This window comes from Nuphar pumila, chromosome 14 (genome assembly GCF_984573655.1).
Source record: "Nuphar pumila chromosome 14, dmNupPumi1.hap1.1, whole genome shotgun sequence".
Lineage (NCBI taxonomy): Eukaryota > Viridiplantae > Streptophyta > Magnoliopsida > Nymphaeales > Nymphaeaceae > Nuphar > Nuphar pumila.
In genome coordinates, this window is record NC_143262.1 from 85,342,446 (window position 1) to 85,367,171 (window position 24,726).

General features: G+C 36.9%; 1 protein-coding gene across 1 annotated transcript in view; it reads right to left on the reverse strand.

Moving 5' to 3' along the window:
- LOC149817209 (single-stranded DNA-binding protein, mitochondrial-like) overlaps positions 1-17,607 on the reverse strand; it is a 29,621-nt gene extending 12,014 nt beyond the window's left edge. Inside the window, exons 1-5 of the mRNA XM_089987910.1 lie at positions 17,510-17,607; positions 15,248-15,345; positions 13,261-13,430; positions 12,919-13,127; positions 12,639-12,739 (exon numbers count right to left, since the gene is read on the reverse strand). Of these exons, the coding sequence (XP_089844036.1) occupies positions 12,639-12,739; positions 12,919-13,127; positions 13,261-13,430; positions 15,248-15,329 (562 nt within the window). The 5' untranslated portion in view covers positions 15,330-15,345; positions 17,510-17,607. The remainder of the gene's footprint in view (positions 1-12,638; positions 12,740-12,918; positions 13,128-13,260; positions 13,431-15,247; positions 15,346-17,509) is intronic.
- Between the last annotated feature and the right edge of the window lie 7,119 nt (positions 17,608-24,726).

Here is a 24,726-nt window from a genome sequence, read left to right on the forward strand (position 1 = left end):
AAAGGACTTTTATTTCTACTAGACCACTTGAGTTAGTCCATTCGGATGTTTGGGGTCTGGCACCAACCATATCAAAAAATTGCTAAGCATATTATGTAATATTTATGAATGATTTTTTTAAATATACTTGGATTTACTTCCTTAGACACAAGTTTGAAGTCTTTTTGCATTTTCAAATTTTTCATAACTTGGTCAAAGATATATTTAACAATGACATTTTTATCTTTCTCACTAATTCAGGGAGAGAATTTTTGTCTAAACAGTTTAAAAATTATTTTAATTTGCATAGCATTACACATCAAAGATCTTTCCCTCACACACCATAATAAAATAGTTTAGCTGATAGAAAACATAGACATATTGTTGAAACCAATGAGAACTTTACACATTGCAAGTTGTAAGAAAATGCAATCCACAAAAAAATACCTCTCAACAAGTTGTCACAATGAGATTACAAGAACAGCAAAGGTTCACAAAGAGAGCATCAACACCAAACATACACCATACCCGAAAGAGGGTATTCACAACAAAAATAGAAAAAATAAACTTTTATTAAACTTGGGATAAAATCCCAGACTCAAGAGCATGATTTGTACAAGGGGAATAACCCCATATTTATAGAGGGAATGAGAGGAGCCTCAAGGGAGTAGTTGGACTCCCAATGGCTCCCTTGGAGCTGCACCTTTTTGACTTGGTCAAAAAGGCCTTTTTGACTAGTCAAAAAGGTGAAGCCTATGAGAGTCCTAAAATGGGGATTTAAGTTAGTTCTAGTTGGGTTTTAACTAGAACTAATCAAACTAAAAACTAAATAGAAAAAAAGAAAAATATTGCAAGGGATTACATTAGCTACTTATGAGATTACATATGAGATACATGAGCTGCCTATGAGATTACATATGAGATTACATATTTTAACACTCTCCCTCAAACTTACGGTTGGATAATTGAAAGTTTGCCTAAGAGAAAGTGAAATCTAGGAGCAGCGAGAGGCTTGGTGAAGAAATCGGCCAACTGATATTCTGAAGCAACATAGGGAAGATTGATGGTGCCGCGCAAAAAATTCTCTCGAACATAATGACAGTCCATTTCTATATGCTTGGTGCGTTCGTGAAATGTCTGATTGCTTATAATGTAGATAGAACTCTTGTTATCACAACACAAATTTGATGCTTTTGAACTTTCAACTCCCATATCAGAAAGGAGACGTCGAAGCCAGACTAATTTTATAGTGGTTGTGGTCATTGCCCTATATTCAGCTTCTGTTGATGAGAGGGAGACATTTTGTTGCTTCTTGCATCGCCATGACACCAAGGATTCTCCCAAGAAGACACAAAAACCTGTAGTTGAGTGGCAGTCATTTGGATCACCACCCCAATCTACATCAATATAAGCAAGCAATTCTAAATTAGAAGCAGATAAAAATAAACCTCGAGAAATAGAATTTTTAATGTATCTAATAATGTGCAAAACTGTGCCCATATGAACAGAAGTTGGGGCATGCTGAAATTGACTGGTTGTATGAACGGCATGTGCAATGTCAGATCTTGTGATGGACAGATATGATAGAGCCCCAACAAGTTGTCTATATGGAGTTGGATTCTCAAGTGGTTCTCCATCATCAATCTTCATCTTGACATTCACAATTTCAGGAGTATCAATGTGTCTTTCATCTGAAATACCTGACCTGGCAACAATATCCAATGCAAACTTAGATTGAGTTAGCAAGTATCCCCTAGGTGAGTATGCAACTTCTATACTAAGAAAGTATTTCAAGAAACCCAAATCATTAATTTCAAAGTGTGTTTTGAGAAATTTTTTAATATCATAAACTCTCTGTTTATCACTTCCGGTGATGATCATGTCGTCAACATAGAGTAGAAGGATGATAATACATGCATTAGAATTCTTAACAAACAGAGTTGTGTCAGTAAGACAAAAACGAAAACCAAAATCAAGCATAACCTTACTAAACTTGTCATACCAAGCTTTTGGAGCTTGTTTGGGACCATACAAAGCCTTGTTTAGGCGAAGAGTTTTCCTTTTGGGAACATTCAAATCTGGTGGTGGATCTATGTATACTTCTTCAGCTAAATTACCATTTAGAAAAGCATTTTTAGCATCCATTTGAAAAATATGTCACCCTTTTATCGATGTTAAAGTTATTAGGATTCTAACAGTAGTCATTCTAGCTACTGGGGCAAAGTTTTCTTCGTAATCTATTCCATATTTTTGGGAATAACCCTTTGCCACTAATCTGGCCTTGAATCTTTCAAGAGTGCCATCACTCTTAGTTTTCACCTTGTATACTCAGCGACAACCAATAGGTTTCTTGTTGTTTGGAGGATGATCTTGGATGGTCCAAGTGTTTGCCTTTTCTAAGGCTTCTAATTCGACTTTCATAGCTTTGACCCATTCTGGTTGATCCTTGGCTATATCATAACTGGAGGGTTCTACATAGGAATGAATTAGGGCAATAAAGGCTTGATGTTTTGGTGAAAAAGACTCGTAAGACACAAACTTTTCAGGAACATTCTAGATCCTAGTGGATTTTCTAGAAGAAGCAAATTCTTGTTCCCTTATGTATTTGTCCAGGGCACACTGTCTTTCTAAGTTTCCTCGCCTAAAGTATTGAATACAATCCTGGCCGTCGTTAATTGGATCAGAATCAATCATATTCGTCTGATCATCCAGATCAATTTCTCTTTCACTATTCTTTGGAACTAAATCCAACAAGAAGGAATACTCATTTATTTCAGTAGACTTTATATTTTAAAAAAGGCTTTCATTTTCTAGAAAAGACACATTTCTTGAAACATATAATTTGTTGTTTTTAGGATCAAAACACATGTAGCCCTTTTGATGACTAGCATATCCTAAAAAGGCACAGGGAATAGCACGGGAAGAAAATTTATCATTCTTATCTGTAAAAACAAAACATTTGCACCCAAATACCCTTAGTCTAGAATAATCTGAAGTTTGTTTATAAAGTTTTTCAGTGGGAGGGATATTATTTATTGAAGATGAGGGCATTCTATTAATAAGATAAACTGCAGTTAAAATAGCTTCGACCCAAAAGACTTTAGGGAATTCATGTGTGAGGGCATTCTATAATGTGCTTGTGCTTTCTTTCTGCTAACCCGTTTTGTTGAGGAATATAGGGACAAGATTTTTGATGTGAAATCCCATATGAGTTCAAATATTCCTTAAATTCAGTCGACAAGAATTCTCCCCCTGAATCAGTACGAAATATTGAAATATCATTTTTAAATTGGTTTTTTACCATATTGTGAAATATTTGAAAAAATGAAAACACTTCAGACTTATGCTTAAGAAAATAAATCCAAGTATATCGTGTAAAGTCATCTACAAAAATTACATGATACAAAAAACCACCTTTTGACACAACTGGTGCAGGACCCCAAACATCAGAATGTATTAATTCAAGTGGTCGAATAGAGACAAAGGTTCTTTCATGAAAAGGTAATTTTTTCATTTTTCCAAGAATACATTTTTCACATTTAAAAGTTTCAAGATTACAAAATTTTTCCATGTTTGGAAAGAACTGAAGCTTGGACATACAAGGATGACCAAATCTTTGGTGCAAAAGATCCAAGCCTAATTTTTGAACATTGCAGCATAATGTATTCTTGGGTATTTCCAAAAAATCCATGTAGTACAATCCTCCTTCTCTATGGCCTTCCCCAATCAGCTTCCCTGACTGGTGATCCTGTACCCGACAAGCATGAGAAGAGAAGGAAACATTGTTAAAATGTATCATCCAACATTTGTAATATTATATATATTTTATATATATAAAGTATAATACATATTCATATATGGTATATATGCATATGTATTATCCTAATTATATATATAAAATATATATTTCTCTATTTTAGGCAATAGGGGTAATTTAGTCATTTTACGCATATTCTATTTCGGAATATAATTGTAATTCTTTCTTTTATCTTTTTGTTTTTATTTTTTAAAATATGATTTTTGTGGTTTGCGCCACATTGGAGGACTCCCCAAAAGAGTCGTTGGGGAGCCCCCAACGGTCACAAATGTGACCGTTGGGGGCTCCCAACGACTCCTTTGGGAGCCCCCAATGTGGCTCCTCAAAGGGTTATAAATAGGGGCTCTTCCCCTTTGAATTCTTTACTTCTTGAGGGAGCTTATGCTCCATTGTAATGGGGTTTTTACCCCTTTTCCATTTATTCTTCAATGATATGTAACTTATGACTTTATGTCATATTTTTCCCTTTTTTGGGTTTTATGTATTAGCACATTATGTGCTTATGTTGTTCCCTTTAATGGGTATGTTTGCACTTCACGTGCATAGGTATGGGTTCATTATTGAATCCAATGCATTCCAAGTCACTTTCTAACATGCATTATTGCATGTTTATTATTTATATGCTTTTTGCATATTTTGTTCAAGTGTTGTGAGAGTGCCATCGTGCACTTCTTTTATAAAGTATTTGTGCTCGTATGTGTATTGTCTCTTCGTAGACAATTTAACATGGTATCAGAGCCCGGTTGAGATCGAGTTGCTATGTGGTGCATCGGGAAGCGTGGTGTTCAAGAATTTTAAAGAAAAATGGTGAAGTATTCATTTTTCTCTATTGTTTTCTTTTATATAGTTATTCAGTATGCTTTCTACTTCTTAGAAGTATTGTATGAAGAATTTAATATGTTCTTTATGTGAGATCTTTGTCTTTAAGTTACTTGCTACTCCATTGAATCTTACCATATTATAGATGGTGGTTGAGGTGAGTTATGGGCACCTTGGGACTCTAGAATGATTTGGTATATGACTGTGTCACTCGTTTGGTGTGGCCATTGATATTATGGATGCTTCTATGTAAATGTGATGGACATATGGTGTTTGAAACCTTAAATGTTTTAAGGTATATTTAAAATCAAGGTGTTTTGGGATTATAGCCCAACCTTTTATTTTAAGAATCTTATGAGTGCATTTGCACATTTGTGATTCCGTGTGTTGTGCTCTTTGTGCACAAGTGTTCTAAAAGCATTCTTATTGTGCATTCATGGTGGGTTTATTATCAAGAATATTAAGGTCTTGATTGTTGTATCTTGTTGGAGATACTTTTACATGGCAATAAATTTATGATTTTGTGGTCTTGTGTTTTTTCACAAGTATTCTAAGTGTTCTTGGTGTGTGTATATTCACATATTTGTTCTCAAGAATTTTATTTTATCGATTATAGTATCTTGTTGAAGATATTTTTTACATACATATTATTGCTATGAGAGTTCATTTTAATAAAAAGGAGTATTGTTTTATTCAAGGTTTATTTTCATTACAGGTTTATTGCCTCAAAAGTCTTTTCCTTTTAAAGCCCATTATCTAAGTGTTATCATATGTAGACAAGAATTTTATTACACCTTCGTGTGTTTTTTTGGCCTTTGTTGGCTTTTGCTCTCTTGGTCTAGTAGCTAAACACACTTGTCTTGAGTGTTATCATATGTAGACAAGACACGTTGATGCACACCATCGTGTGTGGTCTTAGTCCATGTTGGCGTTTGTGTTCTTGTTCTAGTCGCTTAGATGTATGCCCATGGTTGGCTTATTTCACTCATTTCAAGTGCCATCTTATGTAGACAAGAGATGTATTATGTTTTAGCCCATGGTTGGCTTATTACTCTTGTTCTAGTAGCTGAACATACTTGGTTTTAAGTGTATTTTTACGTAGACAAGAGATACTTTTTAGTCCATGTTGGCATGTATGCTCTTGTTCTTGTCGTAGATGCACTTATTTCAAGTATTATTATATGTAGACAAGAGGTTCTTTTACACACATTTGTGTGTCTTTGGCCTTTAATGGCTTCATATTCTTGATCTAGTAGCTTATACACTTGATTTATGGTTTTTGGAGGACTAATGAGGAAGTTGTTTGTAATGGATAAACTATTGTTGAAATTTGCAAAATTTCATTCATGACTTGTGTTTTTCAAGTAAATCATATTTTTGATATGCATATCAAGTTGATTTCTTAGCATTTAATCTATATATTAAGTGCTTATGGTTTTTTGTCACCCTTATATGCAAAATGTGTAGTTTGTCAATTAAAGTGTGACTTTCATAAATGTTTTAAAAAAAAAAATCTTGTGAACTCTTGTGTTTATTTTGCCTAAAGTATGCTTGGAGACTTCGTTTCTCTTATTTGGCACTTCATTACATGTTTGAAGCATGATCATTAATGAGTTCTTTGAGGATTAATTCATTTAATGATAAGTATATGCATATGCTCTTTATGGTCTTTTTTGGGCTCTCATTCAATAAAGCATATGTATGTTATACCTCTTCGTAGGATTCTTGTGGTATCCCTTAGTGGATCTTTTTGTTATTCCCCATTATGGGGTTATACTTGTCCAATGGTGGACCTTATGAATGCACTATGCATTCTTGCAATCTAGTTTTGCATATTTTTTTGCTTCCGCTCATTTTGTTTTAACATGATGTATAATTTAGAAACTTTGGTTTTCTAAAATTTTTTTTCGGTTCATTCTATAGTAACCATCATATTATGCATACTTTTTGCACTTTGTTAGGAATGTTCCTTTTTTAGTAAAGTGCAAAGATATTGTTTACTTGTTCTTTGTTGTTTTCCTTTCTCAGGATCTTGAAGATAGGAGGAAAAGAAGTCCCTTGGATAGAAGGTGCTCATCGATAAAGACATTGGAGGAAGACATTTACAATGGCATTCGTTCTGAAGGCTCTTGAAGCTTTGAGATTCTTCTTCTTGCCGTCTTCAACCTTTTCGTTCCCCCACGCAAAACTTGAGGGGGGGTGTTAAAATGTATCATCCAACATTTGTAATATTATATATATTTTATATATATAAAGTATAATACATATTCATATATGGTATATATGCATATGTATTATCCTAATTATATATATAAAATATATATTTCTCTATTTTAGGCAATAGGGGTAATTTAGTCATTTTACGCATATTCTATTTCGGAATATGATTGTAATTCTTTCTTTTATCTTTTTGTTTTTATTTTTTAAAATATGATTTTTGTGGTTTGCGCCACATTGGAGGACTCCCCAAAAGAGTCGTTGGGGAGCCCCCAACGGTCACAAATGTGACCGTTGGGGGCTCCCAACGACTCCTTTGGGAGCCCCCAATGTGGCTCCTCAAAGGGTTATAAATAGGGGCTCTTCCCCTTTGAATTCTTTACTTCTTGAGGGAGCTTATGCTCCATTGTAATGGGGTTTTTACCCCTTTTCCATTTATTCTTCAATGATATGTAACTTATGACTTTATGTCATATTTTTCCCTTTTTTGGGTTTTATGTATTAGCACATTATGTGCTTATGTTGTTCCCTTTAATGGGTATGTTTGCACTTCACGTGCATAGGTATGGGTTCATTATTGAATCCAATGCATTCCAAGTCACTTTCTAACATGCATTATTGCATGTTTATTATTTATATGCTTTTTGCATATTTTGTTCAAGTGTTGTGAGAGTGCCATCGTGCACTTCTTTTATAAAGTATTTGTGCTCGTATGTGTATTGTCTCTTCGTAGACAATTTAACAAACATTACACCCATGGTCAGTTAGCTGAAATACAGATAAGAGATTTAAATTTAGTTTAGGAATATATCTAATTTTTGGAACACAAAATCCTTTTGAGTTTTGAGAACTATTTTTGAAATTCCCTATTCCTTTAATTTCAAGAGTTGTTTCATCTGCAGTAAAAACATTAGATCCACTTGAGTTATTACATTGAGAAAACAATTTTATGTTTGGTGTCATGTGAAACGAAGCACCATAGTCAATAAGTCATAGAGGTTTACCTGGATCGGAGATGCCAACAGAAGAAACAACGGCTCCGGCAGAGAAAGAAGCTCCTTTGAAAAGAGGTTGTAGTGCCTCTACCAGCTGAGTTAGAGACATGTTTCCAATGGACGTCTCATTTGATTCTTTCGTTGATTCCATAGTAGCTACCTTCTTCTCATAAGGTTTTTTTAACTTTGGACAGTAAGTTTTAACGTGTCCTGGTTCATGAGTAATAACAAATAACTTTTTTTCTTTCAAAATCACCTCCTTGTCTTTCATTATTTGTCCTTCCAATATGTGGCGGTTTGTAAGTGCGAATGTGATTGCCTGGTCTTGATACGGCTAGAACTGTATCATCATCACTCTTGGCGACTCGCTTCTTGAGTCTATTTTCTTCCATACTTAACTCTTCAATTGTATCTTCAATAGAAGGAACATTTCCCCGATGTAGAAGAGCGGACTTGGTTGTTTCAAATTCGGGTCTCAACCAATTGATAAATTGAAAGAAATGCTCCGCATTTACTTGATTTTGGCGAAGCTCAATATCTTGTGGGCAATGCCACTTTGGTTCAAGAAGAGCCAACTCTTCCCATCACTCGGATAGGCTATTATAATACTCCTTAATACTCTTCTCCCCTTGAACCATATTCCGAATTTTTTCTTGCAAGTTACAAATGTGAGCAATGTCTTTAAGAGAATACATTCTCTTAAGATACTCACATGCATCATTGGCGTGTTCAAATTTTGCGAGACTTGGACACTTCTTTATATCCACACTAGAGATTAGCAAAGACATGATCTTGACGTGACCCATTCTCCATTCTTTCCAATTTTTCTCATACTTGGAGATAGCCTTATTTTTTTCAACTTCCGAAAGAGGTACTTCTTTACCTCCTTCTTTGGTGAGAGTTAGTTGTGGTTCTTCGTCGGTTCCATCAACTAAGCCCCATAGACCTTTTCCCCAAATGAGGTACTTCATGATAGAAGCCCATGTTACATAATTTGAATCGTTTAATTTTATGGGCTTAATGGTGACATTATCATTGGCATCCATTTTACAATCTTGAGAAGGAAAGGGGAAGAGAGGAACAAATAAGAAAAAAAAAAAGTATTTTTACCACGAAAACAATGGGTAGCCTTCCAAGCTTTTCACGGCTACACACAATCAATTTTTCAAAAAGCCTTCACTTTATTAAAGAAATACTTGAATGGCACGCTTCCCAATGCACGTCCACCAAAGGCTTTGATACCATGTAAGAAAATGCAATCCACAAAAAATACCTCTCAACAAGTTCTCATAATGAGATTACAAGAACTACAAAGGTTTACAAAGAGAGCATCAACACCAAACATACACTATACCCAAAAGAGGTTATTCACAACAAAAATAGAAAAAATAAACTTTTATTGAACTTGGGATAAAATCCCACGCTCGAGAGCATGAACTGTACAAGGGGAATAACCCCATATTTATAAAGGGAATGAGAGGAGCCTCAAGGGAGTAGTTGGACTCCCAACAGCTCCATTAGAGTTGTTGAGAGTCCAACGGCTCCCTTGGAGCTGCACCTTTTTGACTTGGTCAAAAAGGCCTTTTTGACTTGGTCAAAAAGGCCTTTTTGACTTGGTCAAAAAGGCCTTTTTGACTAGTCAAAAAGGCCTTTTTGACTAGTCAAAAAGGTGAAGCCTATGAGAGTCCTAAAATGGGGATTTAAGTTAGTTCTAGTTGGGTTTTAACTAGAACTAATCAAACTAAAAACTAAATGGAAAAAAAGAAAAATATTGTAAGGGATTACATGAGCTACCTATGAGATTACATATGAGATACATGAGTTGCCTATGAGATTACATATGAGATATGAGATTACATATTTTAACACAAGTCATGTACCTAAAGTTTTTTAGGCCGAAGCCACTTTAACCGTTGTGTATCTTATAAACTGAATGACATCATCATTGCAAAACACCTCCCCGATTGAAAAACTTTTCAAATTCAATCTTGATTATTCAAGATTAAGAATCTTTGGATGCAAGTGTTTTGTCTTAACCCAAAAAAATGACAAGTTTTCTCCTATAGCTATTACTTGCGCCTTTTCTGGATATGCAAACAACCAAAAAGTTATACGTGTTTTGATCCTAAAAATGAAAAATTATATTTTCAAGAAATATGTCCTTTTTCGAAAATGAAAGTTTCTTTGTGAAAAATCTAAGTAACTGAGTATTATTTTCTATTTGATTTTGTTTTAAAGCATGATATTGATGATTGTGATTGTGAGTTTGGCCTTGATAATGTCAATGAATCAAGATATGAAATGACTTGTGAAGAGCAACCCCATAGAGACAAAACCTACTTGCAATACACTGGACGCAAGGTTCAAAAACCTCCATGTACACTTGAAAAATATTCAAACATTGAAAGTGAAAATAAGATGCAATCTAAGAGATCATCTAGAGCATCAAAGCCCCCAAAAAAGTTTGTCTTACGATTTTCATCCAAATACAAGGTGTGTATCATGTTGATTCACTCCTATGTAGAGCCTCATATGCCCAAACTAAAGAATATTTTGAGTGGGTAGAAGTCACGAGAGTCAAACTAAAGGCCTTAGAAAAAGCCAAAACTTAGACACTTCAAGATCTTCCACAGGAAAAGAAACTTATAGGATATAGATGGGTGTATAAAGTAAAAACCAAGAGTGATAGGACCCTTGAGAGGTACAAAGTCATATTAGCAATCAAAAGATATTTTCAAGAATATGGGACAAATTATGAATAAACCTTTGCCCCTATTACCCGAATGACTACTATTAGGAGCCTTATAGCAGTTGCTTCCATTAGAAACTGGCCCATGTACCAAATGGATGTTAAGAGTGTATTTCTTAATGGGGAACTAGTTGAAGATGTGTACATGAAGCACCATCAGGTGTGAGCATATTAAAGGAAGGCGCTTCACTTGAGTAAGGCTCTTTATGGCTTAAAGCAAATGTCAAAAGCATGGTAAAATAGATTTAGCAAGGCAAGGTTGGGTGTGATATTCATTTTTTATCTTGCTCGACTGATACAACTTTGTTTGTTAATGAATCTAATGCAGGTATTGTCATTTTACTCATATACGTGAATGATATGATCGTCACTAGGGAAGACAAACAGGGAGTTGAAAATATCAAAGAACTTCTTAAAAGCAATTTTGAAATGACATATTTGGGTTTTCTAAGATACTTTCTAGGAATTAAAGTTGCTTACTCTCCTAAGGGGTATTTGTTGTCTCAGCCTAGATTTGCTTCTGATATTGTTTTGAGGCCTAGCATTACAGATGATAAGAGAGTTAACACTCACAATGTTACTAATGTCAATATAGAAATTAATGATGGATAACCTCTTGAAGACCCAATGCCTTATTGACAACTGATTGGAGCACTCTCTAAGCTATCAATCATTATACCAGACATAGCGCACGTTGTTCATACAGCTAGTCAATTTCAGCATGCTCTCACATTCGTTCACATGAGAGCAGTCTTACAAATTATTAGATACATTAAAAATTTTATTTTTAGTGTCATTTTTCTATCTTCTTCATGTATATTAGATTTAATTGCTTATACTGATGTGATTGAGGAGGTGATCCTAACAATAGACACTCAACCACGGGTTTTGTGTTTTTCTAGAAGAATCTTTGACCTTATGGAGGTGCAAGAAATAGTAGAAGGTCTCACTTTCATCGACCAAAGTCTAATACCAAGCCATGGTCATGACTATGACGAGGTGATCTGGCTAAGAAGATTGCTAACATGGGAACTCAAATAAAAGAAATTTGAAAACATATTGTAACAACAAGGGTGTGATGATGTGATCTACATTGCCAACAACTATATGTTTCACGAAAGAACAAAGCATATTGAGATGGATTGTCATTATGTACTATAAGAGTATCTTCAAGGCAATACTGACATGCCCTATGTCACATCAGAGCATCAATTGGCAGACTTCTTCACCAAACTTCTCCCAGCTCCTAGGTTTCACTTTCTTTTTGGAAAATTTTCGATAATTATACCGTAAGTTTGAGGGGGAGTGTTAAAATGTATACCTTGTACATATATAATGTATATATTATATATGTATATGTATGTATGCATACATAATATATATATATATATATATTTATTTATTTATTTATTTATTTATTTATTTATTTATTTATTTCTTTCTTGTAAATATTATTTTATGTTTTTTTATTTGAGTCAAATCATGTTGACTAGCCGTTAGACCTTCCCTCTCATTCTGTATATATAAAGTGGTCACCCCCTCATTGTTTGGTATGCTTCTTGCATACCTTTTGTGAAGTAATAAAATATTATTTTTATATTGTGAGCCCTCTTTGGTGTATGCCCTTAGTGTCCGTTGTGAGTGTGCCCATAGCGGCTCTTTGTGCTTGTCCATTTGGCTTCCTTGATGGACATTTATCCTTTTTGTAAATTTATTTCTTACTTTTAACAAAGATCTTTCTTCCTTCCCAAAAAAAACAAATATTTACTTTGACAAACCAGAAATACCCCAGAGCAATAGCAAACCTAAGTCAGTATTAACTGTAATTCTACGAATGTTCTATGGATGTGTATCCTACTGATCTAATATGTAAGGGATTAGGCCTCTTAATATAGCCCGTGCTTAGGGAGGAAGACAACATATAAAACTTAAAGCTATTATTTTTAAAATTCATTCCCAAGAAAAAGCTAAGGGACACAACTTTTCCACTACGTAAAAATTAGTGAACACTTCTATCAAAGCATATGTAAATAAAAAATGAACATAAGTTATTAGCACATACCATCACGGCGCACACATATTTCAGCCACATTTTTCACTAGACCGTTGATGCTATCATTGTAGACTCTGGTCTCAATGTCCCCCTCAACAAAAACTGGTGAGCTGAATACAGAAGGCAGGAAAAAATAATCCAATTGAAAAATAGAAGCAACTAGTAAAGCCTATATTGACTGCAGAGTTGCATTCGGAGATATCAAGATGGCATGAATCTGAAATCCCGTCCCAAAAAACAAAACATCTAAAACATGAATCCAGAACAAATGAAAATTCATAATACATACTCCTTAAGAAGTTTCTGAACAGCATAAGCTCCAAGTGACTCATTATGTACAACAATTCTGTGCCATTGAACTGGTCTTGGCATGTTTTCTGATCTTACAGTTCTTTGATCAAACATGCCTCCTGTTCCCACAGTGAAAATGGTCACTGTCCGCCCATTCCTTAGGATTTTCTGAACCGGAGCTTGTCCAAGTCTCCCACAGATGATTGCCTACAGGAAATTAAAAGCATGTTTGATTTGGGTCTCTTTTGTTTTTTAAACAAACCCAGTATGACATAAATCTTCCCAAATGCTTCAGTTTGACATCTACTTTTCATGTTTAAGAAGCAAAAAGAAAAAATACCCTGTGAACCCCTCGAAAATTCCAACCCTTTTTAGGATCTACACCCTGTGGTTGAATCTCTCTCTTCTTGGTGATAAATTCGTCATCATCATCCTTTCCATCAGAATGGGCCTCCTCAAACTCCTTAAATGCGATGGTGGAGTAGCTCAATTGTGATCCTCTTTGCAGACCTATGGCAAATAATGCCTATAAGTGACGACGAAGGATGATTTTTATCTTAAAAAATGGCTTTCCCAACCAGAGCTGCAATTGTAACAGAGACAAGGACTTGGAATTCCCTGTTGATTTTATCAATTATTGAAAGGAAAACATGAACTGCATATACAGTTTCCAGTTCAGACCAACATTTGAAGACTACGATTCTACCTACTTCATGGATGGCCCTTGGTTTCATTAAGAGTCCCTAGATACGACCATGAGGATCAGTGAGACTCTGATGGCACAAGCCAGAACTAGAAAAACTAGAAAGACCCGAGTCTTGACTGATTTGGATTGAGATGAATATCTAAAATTATTTTCTGACTTGCAAAACCAGATATATGCTTTTTAAAACTCAGAATTAAAGGTAAAAGGCAATAAGGACAAGGAATTAAAGGATCTTTCAATGTGAAAGTATGAAAGATTAGTCAACCATCCAGAACTATTGTAGTCACATGAAAGGAAAAGTTGATCCTTTCACACATAGGCAGTGCACGTATGCACAAATAGCCAAAACTGCTCCTTCTAAAGGAGGGGTCTGGAACAAAACAAGAAAGCTATTAGGCATTTTAAAATTCAGAAGAGAACTACATTGCCATTTTATGTGGCATCAAGTTAATTTTTTTCCATTTTCCTTAAAAAAGAAACAGAAAAGCAGAGAGAAAACCCAACAGAAGAGAAGGAAGAGTCCATTTTCTTCTTAAAGCTTCAAATTAGGATAAGATCGTATGACTTCACTTTCTCTATCTAATGAGCATTACATTCCTAAGACCACTGTAATCATACTATGTGGTAAGTATCCAAAAGGGTCAGACCGGTCGGTCATCCCACCCCTGAGGGTGAACCAAACTGACCAAAAATCAAATAGTCGGGTTCAGGTTTGTACTTGGATTACATTGAGTCACGAGAATGAAAGCCTAAAACCGATCAGTATAATTTAAAGTGTGTGTACATAAATATGCATAGATGCCTGTAAACTACTCATTAAAATCATGGCAATCAGATATCTGACGAAAATCATAGCTCAAACCTAACCTACATATTATTTACGTTGGGTTTGGGTCCACATTTTTATGCCTATACCTGCTATTTGGGTTCTGGTCAGGTCATATACCTGACACAAACACAACCCATTGACAGCACTACATGAACGTTCTCATTTTCTACAATTTGATCAACACCTTATGCAATATGCTATATAACATATCAAACACTTCAATAACAATTTGGCAGACAACATTTCCACACAAATACCTTTATAAGCATGCTTGCAGGCACGCACAAAAAAATGTTTCTCTACGTGAATGGTTGGTTTACTACAGAGTTACCAGTCGAGGAAGCGGGAGCGAGAAGCGAGGCACTTTCAAAAATTTAGGAAGCGGGAAAGCGGAGAAGCGTGGGACCACTTAGAAGAAAATTATGAACCGTCTCGGAAGCGACCTAGGAAGCGAACCGGAAGCGAGGGGGAAGCGAAAAAAATGAAAAAAATGGGGAAGTGTGGGGGAAGCGTGTTTCCCAAAAAAGGGGGACGCTTCCCCATGCGTTTTGGAAGCGCGACGTTTCGCGCTTCCAAAGCGCGTATCGGGGAAGTGCGCTTCCCCGTACGCCTAGGTGCTTCCGGTAACTCTGGTTTACTATCTCATTCATAAGATTATCATGTTTCACTCAAAAGAACATTCATTCATATAATAAGATGGAAGAAAACAAGGAAAAGGGAAGAGCAGCACTTGCATATGAACCCACAAAAACTTGCATATTAAACTATATCTTAGAGGGCCAAAGTATTTACCAAAACAATTTGCTCTTATGGGATACCAGCTTGAATATTGCGCAAGTCTAGACACAAGTGAAGTCAGCTTTGTGTGCTGCATAGTTGGAAACAATGAACTGCAATGACATCATGTTAAATCAGGATTAATAGAGAGTTCTTTATTGAAGATTGCTGAATGCCAAGACAGAAGGACATGAAACATATTCCGCAAGTAATATTTCACAGTGTCATGTTTCTGCAGAATATATTCCAGCCAGTGGTGGAGCCAAGGTGGGCACGAGGGGTCAGGGACTGCCCACCCTGAGCCTCGTTTACGCAGAGAGAGAGAGAGAGAGAAAGAGAGAGATCTGCATAAAAGAGGGTCAGGGTAGGCACCCCGACTCTCTCTCTCTCTCTCTCTCTCTCTCTCTCTCTCTCTCTCTCTCTCTCTCTCTCTCTCTCTCTCTCTCTCTCTCTCTCTCTCTCTCTCTCTCTCTCTCTACCAGGCACCACTAGCGAGCACCAACGGATGGTGGCCATCATTTGGTTCCTCGTATCCACTTTGAATGAGCTCCCAGAGGTCCTGTGAGGCGAATAGGGTCTTCATTTTGAGACTCCAAAAATCATAGCTTTCGCCATCATTTGGTTCACACTCGAATGTTTTTGTTTAAAGAATATCCAATGACTTGTGAGAAAAAAGGTCGCTGAAAAGATCTCGTTTAAATGTGATTTTGTGGACTATTCTATCACTTAATGTGCATTACACCTTAAGCTTGACATAAAAATGACTAGGAACAACTTAAAACATTACCTTCCAAATTAAGAAGTCATAAGGGAAAATTTGAAGCACAATATGTTTTAGCACAAAAGAAAGGACAAAAGGATTAAAGATGGAGGGAAAAAGTAATCCCATGACCCACTAAATGAAAAATGGAAAATAAATTAGACTAGGGCACGTTTGCTTGGCCCAAATGGCCGAACTCCTAAGTAATTGCCAAAACCATACTAATCCCCCAATCAAGACCCATAAGTAATGAAAATGCTCCTAAAGAAACCACAACTTAAAATTATCCATTCAAAATAAACAATGCAACTCCTCTGAAAAGGTCTCGAATACAAGGTTTGGTTCAGGAAAAAGGATCACATTTACAAGTTAAAAAGAAAAGCAATAATCTTTATATACCAATATTTAGTTACACTAACCACGAGATACCTTGCACAAAGTAAACAGCTAATCATGTCATCAGTAACAAGCAATTGTTTCTTTAAGTAAGCAGGAATATGCCCCATCTCCCTGAAATCAGTTGTTTGATTTTACAGAAACAGTTAATAACCACTATGGATCATGTGAAATGCAATTCGAAACAAATGTGATGCCCCATCACCTAGCACTGTGCATGCTGCTGGCCCTACAAAACATGCATTGAATCGGTTAGCCATTGTAGGACTCACAGTCTAAATGGGGCAGGTGTTATGCGGCCAGGCAGTTTGTGCAATGTGATTGCACCTGATCCCCCCTCAATAATAAGTGCCTAAACTTTTCAAAATATACATGGACTTTTCCCCCTGGAAATATATACTCGTTGGTCACAAGCGCCTGGATACAGAATCTAAGTTCGCAGCCAACCAATGTAAATTATCCACCACAAACTTCCAAAGGAACTCAAAGTTGATAATCTATCTAAATGTGGAATAACTTCAATTCCACATATACTCTCCTAAAACAATGACCAAGGAACGGATCACTCTTCAAAATGACCACACCAGCAATGATCCATACATAGAGCGCCCTCCAAAATGACCATACCTGCAATGACCCACACAGAACACTGAACAAAGCGATCATAATAAGATTGATTTTATAAAATACTTCATGAGATAACCATATGAACATTGATTCATTGATACCATTTTTCATACGAATAAGGATGGAAAAAAGCAATAACAATCTAAACAAGAATCCTCATACGCAAATTAAGAAACAGTTTGTGGGTCACACATAACACATCAGATAACCCTTCATGCGGCTCATTTGGATGACACCGACTTCCACGAGCCACTTCACTCCCCTCAACTCATCATCAAAATCCATGAAATGATGGTTTTGGGTGCCTCTCCAATTTTGCATTGACTTCACGAATAAGGCTGCTACAGAGCACCCCAAAAGCCACTCTCTACGCAAAACACAGCAACCCAGCAAAACTTTACACCCATCAAATAGAAACTCTTTGAACCACTTCTCTCGCTACACATAATCCATTTTAAGACCAGAGAGAGAGAGAGAGAGAGAGAAAATTATACCTTGTGCAAGAGCCCGTTGGAGAGAGGACGAGGAGGGAGGCAACCGAGAGAAGCCGACTGAGTGTGGGCTGCAGTTTGCTTCAAGAGAGAGAGGGAGAGAGAGAGAGATGAGGGCGCGCAGAGGTGGTTTTACTTATTAGGTAAAAAGAAAAACTACAAGGGCAGTTTCGTAACTGAATTGGGTTATGAGATTAGGTGGATCGGATTTTATCTGACATCCGACCGACTTCGTTTAGTCAGACCGAAACCGGATATGGTTTTGGGTTTTTGCTACCAAATCCGACCGATACGTAGATTTGATGGATATAATCCAATTACATGTAAAAAAAGTATATTCGTTATGAGGTTTTCACCATCCAAATCCGAATCCGAATTTGAATTCATGTAGACAACATTAGATAAGCTGGATCTGGTATTGGTCACATCCGATCCAAATCTGAACAGTTTACATAACTTCCAATAAGCCTCCAGTTCCACATTAGGGTTGGTAAATGAGCCAAGCCGGCTGGGTTGGATTGAGCTCAGCAACCGTGTTCGTTCAGGCTCACGCTAAAAGTCATAAAAAACCTAAGAATCGGTGCCCCAAAGATAGGGATGGCAGTGGGGCGGGGCGGGGCACAAGGTCTCCACCCCAGCCCCGCCTCAAGATTTTATCCTCCACCCCCGCCTCCATCCCTGGCGGGGAATGGATTTTATCCTCCATCCCCGCCTTCATCCCAGTTTCATGTCCTCCATCCCCGGTTCAAACTGGGATGAGGCGGGGCGGGGATATTGCGGGGAAAAGTGGTCGTGGCGGGGAAAAGTGCACATTCATCCCTGGACGGGGATGGATTTTGACCTTCGTCCCCGTCTCCATCCCCGTTTCATACCCTTCATCCCCGGTCCAAATGGGGCGAGGCGGGGCGGGGCAGGGCCCCGCTTTCCCCCGGTCCATTGCCATCCCTACCCAAAGAGGTTTGGCATAGTGGGATGTGTCCTAGGTCGTTAGGCAAGTGGTCTAGGTTCAAATCTCATGGGTGTCACTCCTCAAACAAGCCAAAGTGTGGCGACTCTTTAGGGTAAAGGGTAAGCCCGGAGTGTGGCAGCAGCTATTGTAAGTAGGATGCACACGAGCAGGGTTTGACCCTAACGTTGGCTGACTCAGCGATTGTATGTAGGGATGAACACTCGAGCCGAGGCTCGAACAACCAGGTTCAAGATCGGCTCGAGCTGAAAACCTTTAATAAAATATTTTTAAATTTGTGTAAAACGTTATTTTGAAAGAGAAGCAAACAGTAAGATTTGAACTCACGTCTCTACCAAAAATGATAAATGAATTGTGTTATGAATGTGAACAAAATATATAGATATATAAATCTAATTTATTTATATAACTATATGAATCAAGCCTAATCGAGCTTACCGAGTTATTCGAGCTGGACTGTCAGTTCAAGCTGGGCTCATTTATGTGTTATGAGCCTGAAACCTTATTTAAGCTCAGCTCATTTATTTTTTAAACGAGTTGGAGCAGAGCTTAAATGAGCTGAGCTTGGGCTAGTTTGGCTAGTTGTGCATCCCTAATTGTTTGTAAGTAGGGCAGACAAAGCCAGCGCATCTAAGTCTTTGATGCCTTGGGTGATTTCTCAGTGTAAAATCACCTGCACAACCAATCCTATGAGAGAGTGTCCTTGTGGGGCCCAACGCTCTTGATAATGTAGGTTGCTTAAATGATTGTGGTGATTGGCTCGGTCACCTGATCCCTATTGTATGACAATGACGATTCAATTTTATTAATCTTGATCAAAATTTCATAGGATTTTTTGCACTACTTTACTAAAATAAGCTGAACATGAACTCATTAAAGTTTAAAATTCGAGTGAAATCCAAGCTCTAAGGTAAAGTGCATGATGACTCATCCCATTTTAGACGTAAAAAAAAAATGAAAGAAAAATAGGTAGACCTCTTTGAAAAATATGTACCATTTATCTCTGGAGACCTCTTTAAAAAATATATTTGTGCATGTTTTTGCTTAATCCAAACATCTGGATGTGTTTATCAATGTTTATTTACTAAAAATCCATGCTTTGAATCTAATCGATTAACTAGAATTCTTGATTTAGTTAATCAAGTTTTTTGTACGATATATATAGTTGATATTTTCGGAACGAGGAGATACGTAAGAAGGTAGGTGTTGCACCCATTGAAAATAAGATGTGAGAGAATCGTTTACAGTGGTTTGGACATATTCGGCGAAGGCCTAATGATGCTCCAGTTAGAAGGTTGGAGAAATGGGAAAATATATTAGTTAAAAGAGGTCGGGGTAGGCTTAGGAAGACTTGGATGGAGATGATAGGAAAGGATATGAATGCTTTGAACCTCACCGAAGACATGGCATTGGATAGAAATGATTGGAGGAAAAGGATTCATGTGGAAGACCCAAAATGAATTTCTTTTTTGGTTCATATCGCTGACCCCAATTGTTTTGGGATGAAGGCGTAGTTGTTGTTGTTGTTGTATATATAGTTGATATTTTCATTGAGCTAAAAACACATTCATCAAAAATGCTAAAACTAATACATGTTTTGTACTCAATAAAGCGTAGATTGATAAATGGTTTGGAAGATTATATATATATGAAGAAACTAGAATATCCTGGTTTGCACCTACGGGAGTAGTTTAATCTTACATCGGGTAGTTCCTCTTACTTTCCCTTTTTTTCCTTCCCTTCTTTCCCCTTTCTCTTCCCACCACCTTTACCACCGGCCCTCCCGTCTGCCCCACTCGGATTCGGCCACCCAAGACCCACTCCTTACCTCTCTCTTGCTACCTCAGCTCTTTCTCCAACTTGCCTCTCCCTCAAGGCTTGCATCTCCAATGATGGCACAACCTCCATTTGGTGAACCTACATGATCCAACACCTCGTCTTACCCCTCTCGACTGCACCACCTCTGACGACCTAGTAGATCTCCTCTCATTTGTCCTCTCTCCATCTCCCTGTCTTGCGCAATCAGACAAGCCAGCAAAGAGGGTGAGCGTTGGTTGGGGCTTGGGGTTGCCAGGGAGGCTTAGTGGTGGTGGCAGGGGCTTGGTAATGAGAGAGACATATTTACAACAATGGTGGATGAAGCCTGGGATGGAGAGGCTGGGAGGAGGTTGAGGAGGAGGGCGTTGAAGACGATGGGGAGGAAAATGGACAGAACGACAACACCCAATGAGGAAAGGATGGTGGGGAGGTGGAGGAAGGGGCGACCGTGTTGATCTGATAAAGATCTTTGTGGTCATGTTTCACGGAGGGTCTCACACGTTGAAGAGAAAGGTGGGTCCATTCTTTTCCTAATGGGTGAAACCATCTAGGTTGAGGGCCTTATCCAGAATGAAGCTCTTCATTCTGGATAAGCTCTAGGTAAAACAGCGTAACAACCTTGTGTTGGGGTAACGGCTACCCAAGGGAGAGTAAACCTCCCAGCAGATAACTCCCTTTTTTGCTATAAATAGAAGAGAGGGCTCATTCTCTCTATATACATCGATGTGAGCTAACCCCCCTTGAAGAAGGCCATAAACAATATGGATTGTTTAAAATCAATGATTTTGATATAAATGAAGATTCATCACTTTCTGCTTATATTGATAGTGTCTTCCATGTAGATGTAAATGTCTGGCATCAAAAACTTGAACACATTAGCTTAAAAAAGATGAAAAATTTTGTTGATTTAAAATTAATCCCTGAATTTAATAAGTCTTTATTTTATAAATGTGAAACTTGCATCTATGAAAAAATGACAAGAAAATCATTTCCACAAAATGTTACTAGAGCATCAGAATCATTAGAAATCATACACATTGACATTTATGGTCCTTTCAGGACTCCAACTCATAAAGTAATGCAATATTTTATATCATTTATTGATAACTTTTCTAGATACAATTATATATATCTTATCACTTATAAGTATGAAGCATTAGATAAGTTTAAAGAATATCATTAAGAGGTTGTGAATCAACTTAGAAGGAAGATTAAAGTTTTACGGTCTGATCGGGGATAAGAATATACCTCAAATGAATTCTTTGAATATTACAAACCCAATGAGATCATACCACAAACTACAACTCTTGGCACACCTCAACAAAATGGTGTGGCTGAAAGATTTAATAGGACTCTTCTTGATATGGTTAGATGTATGTTATGTAATGCTTTATTACCCAACGTATTTTGGAGAGAATCTATACATACAACAACATATATTCTAAATAGAGTTCCATGTAAAACCATTGTCTCTACATTTTATGAATTATGGACAAGAAGAAAACCCAATTTAAGTCACCTTTGCATATGGGGTTTTGTAGCTCATATAAAGGTTATAGAGTAGTTGAGAGATAAACTTGACACCAGATGTATAAGGTGTATATTTATTGGATATCTCAAAGAATCTAAAGGCTATAGATTTTACCACCCATATAAGGGTTTAATCGAAAGTAGATATGTAATCTTCTTTAAAGATTAAAACATGAAATAAGTTATTCCAAAAATAAATAGAAATAATCCTCTTGATTTGTAGTATGATTCTGATGATCTGTAAAAACCTATAAGTAACGACAAATCTTCTGAAATATTTTCTTCTATATCATCTCAATAGTCTAAGGTTGGGCATAAAAGGTCTGGAGCTCCTTTGTCTTGCTTAGATCACTATTATGTCTACCTATTGGAGAAACTTTGTTATGCTTTAAACATGGATGACATGATAGATAAACTGTCATATGGAGAGGCAATAAACTCCCGTGAGTCAATAGACTGGGTAAAATCCATTAACAAGAAAATTGAGTCCATTGAGAAAAAACAGGTCTGAAAATTGACTGAGTTACTTGAAAAAAGGAAAGCCATTGGATATAAATGGATATTAAAGAAAAAATTCAAGTCTGATGGTAGCATTGAAAAATTTAAAGAAAGATTGGTTGCTAAGGGTTTTTCTCATAAAGAAGGATTAAATTATGTTGACACATATTCACCTATTGTAAAATTTGCCTCGATAAGGATAATTATTGTAATTGTAGCTCACTACGACCTAGATCTACATCAAATGAACGTTAAAACTGTTCTTCTTAATGGTGAGTTGATTAAAACAATATTTATGGAACAACCTGAAGGGTACTTAATTAAAGGCAAAAAAGATAAAGTATATAAGTTGAAAAAATTCCTATATAGACTCAAACAATCACCACGTTAATGGTACTTGAAGTTTCATAAGGCTATCACATTTTTAGACTTCATGGCGAATAAATTTGACTACTATGTTTATGTCTGAAAAAGTAGGAGTAAATTTGCTATTGTCTCACTGTATGTAGATGACATTATTCTGACTGAAAACGAGAATGATATGATTGTCAAAACCAAGTCATGGTTAAATTCTCAGTTCAAAATGAAAGACATGAGAGAAGCATCCTATGTTCTTAAAATTAAGATCACTCGAGATAGAAACTCTAGATTTTTAAGTTTAAGCCAAGAAAGGTATCTAAATCAGATACTCAAAAAATTTGAAATGAGTGATTGTAAGCCAGTTAAAACACCAGTGGTAAAAGGTGTCAAGTTGAGCAAAAATAATAGTCCAGGTGATGGACAAGAAAGGCTGAATGTCCCTTATACACAAGTTGTTGGGAGCAAGATGTATGCTATGCTATACACAAGGCCTGATATAAGCTTTGTTGTTGACCTTGTTAGTCGCTACCAGAGTAATCCTGGTTGGCCACACTTGCAAGCAGTAAAAAAATATTTTGATATTTAAAATGCTCTATAAACTTGAAACTATGTTTTCAAGCCTATTTCTTAGAATTAACAGGATATTCTGATGCTGACTTTGCTGATAGCACAAGTGATAGTAAATTAACCTCTGGATATATTTTCCTTCTTAGAGGAGAAATTTTCTGTTTTTTTAGGAAATAAGACTGTGTAGCGCAACATACTCAGAAAGCTGAATATATTGCATGCAATGCAGTTACAACATTTGTCATTTGGATAAGTCGCTTTATTAATGATTTGAAGTAGGAAAGTCCAAATTTATTATGATAATCAAGTTGTCATCTCTCTCATGAAGAGTGGAGCTGATAATTCAAAAAGTAAACATAGAATGGTAAAGTATTATTATATTCATGATATGATTGAAATGAATGAAATTAAAGTCAGCTATTTACCTACATCTGGTATGATTGTTGATCCTATAACAAAGGGCATATCAGAGAAAATGTTCTCAAAACATGTATCATATATGAGATTAAGATATGTCTAACAAAGACATATGTCTCAATGAGAAACTGAAAATATAACTTATTATAGGAATGTTGATGCAAGGAAAATACTCCAATAATGAAAGGCTAAATCTTGCATCTTGATTTGTTTTATATGGTCAAGTAGGAGATGTTGATCTGATAAAGATCTTTGTGGCCATGTTTTATAGAGGGTCTCACCCGTTGAAGAGAAAGGTGTGCCCACTCTCTCTCTCTAACGAGTGAAATCTTCCAGGTTGAGGGCCTTATCAAGAATAAAACTCTTTATTCTAGATAAGCTCTAGGTGAAACAACGTAACAACCTTGTGCTTGGGTAACAGCTACCCAAGGGGGGATAAACCTCACAACAGATAACTCTCTCTTCTGCTATAAATAGAAGAGAGGGCTCACTCTCCATATATACATCAATGTGAGCTAACCCTCCTTGAAGAAGGTCGTAAACACCATCCCTACATCTCTCCTCAACCTCGATCCTTCATGCTATCTATGGTGGAGCTGGAAAGGGGAAAAAAGGGAGGATGATGATTGAAGGGGAAAAGCAAAACAAGGAAAATTGCATAGGAGTCGTCCAATCTCAGATCAAACGACTCTTATATATATAAAATATATAAACCCCTGTGCACTAACAAGATCCGTCTGATCTGAATATCAGACGACTGTTGTGCACCAACAGGGTTCCCCTTTCCTTTCTGTCCTCTTTCCCCTTCGACCACATCTCCTTTCTCTGCCTTCCCACTGTCCTCTCCCCTACCGGACGATCTCCTCATCACTAGACGGCTTCCCCTTCCAAGCCCACTTACAAACCTCTCTCTCTCTCTCTCTCATATGTGCGCTCGATCGTTGATGGAGGAAGAGCAGGAGAAGTGGCGGAGGTGCCACTGGAGACACCACCTCCACTGGTCGGCCTTCAACTACACCAGCTTCAACTGCTACAAGGGACGCCTCCTCCAACCACGACACTC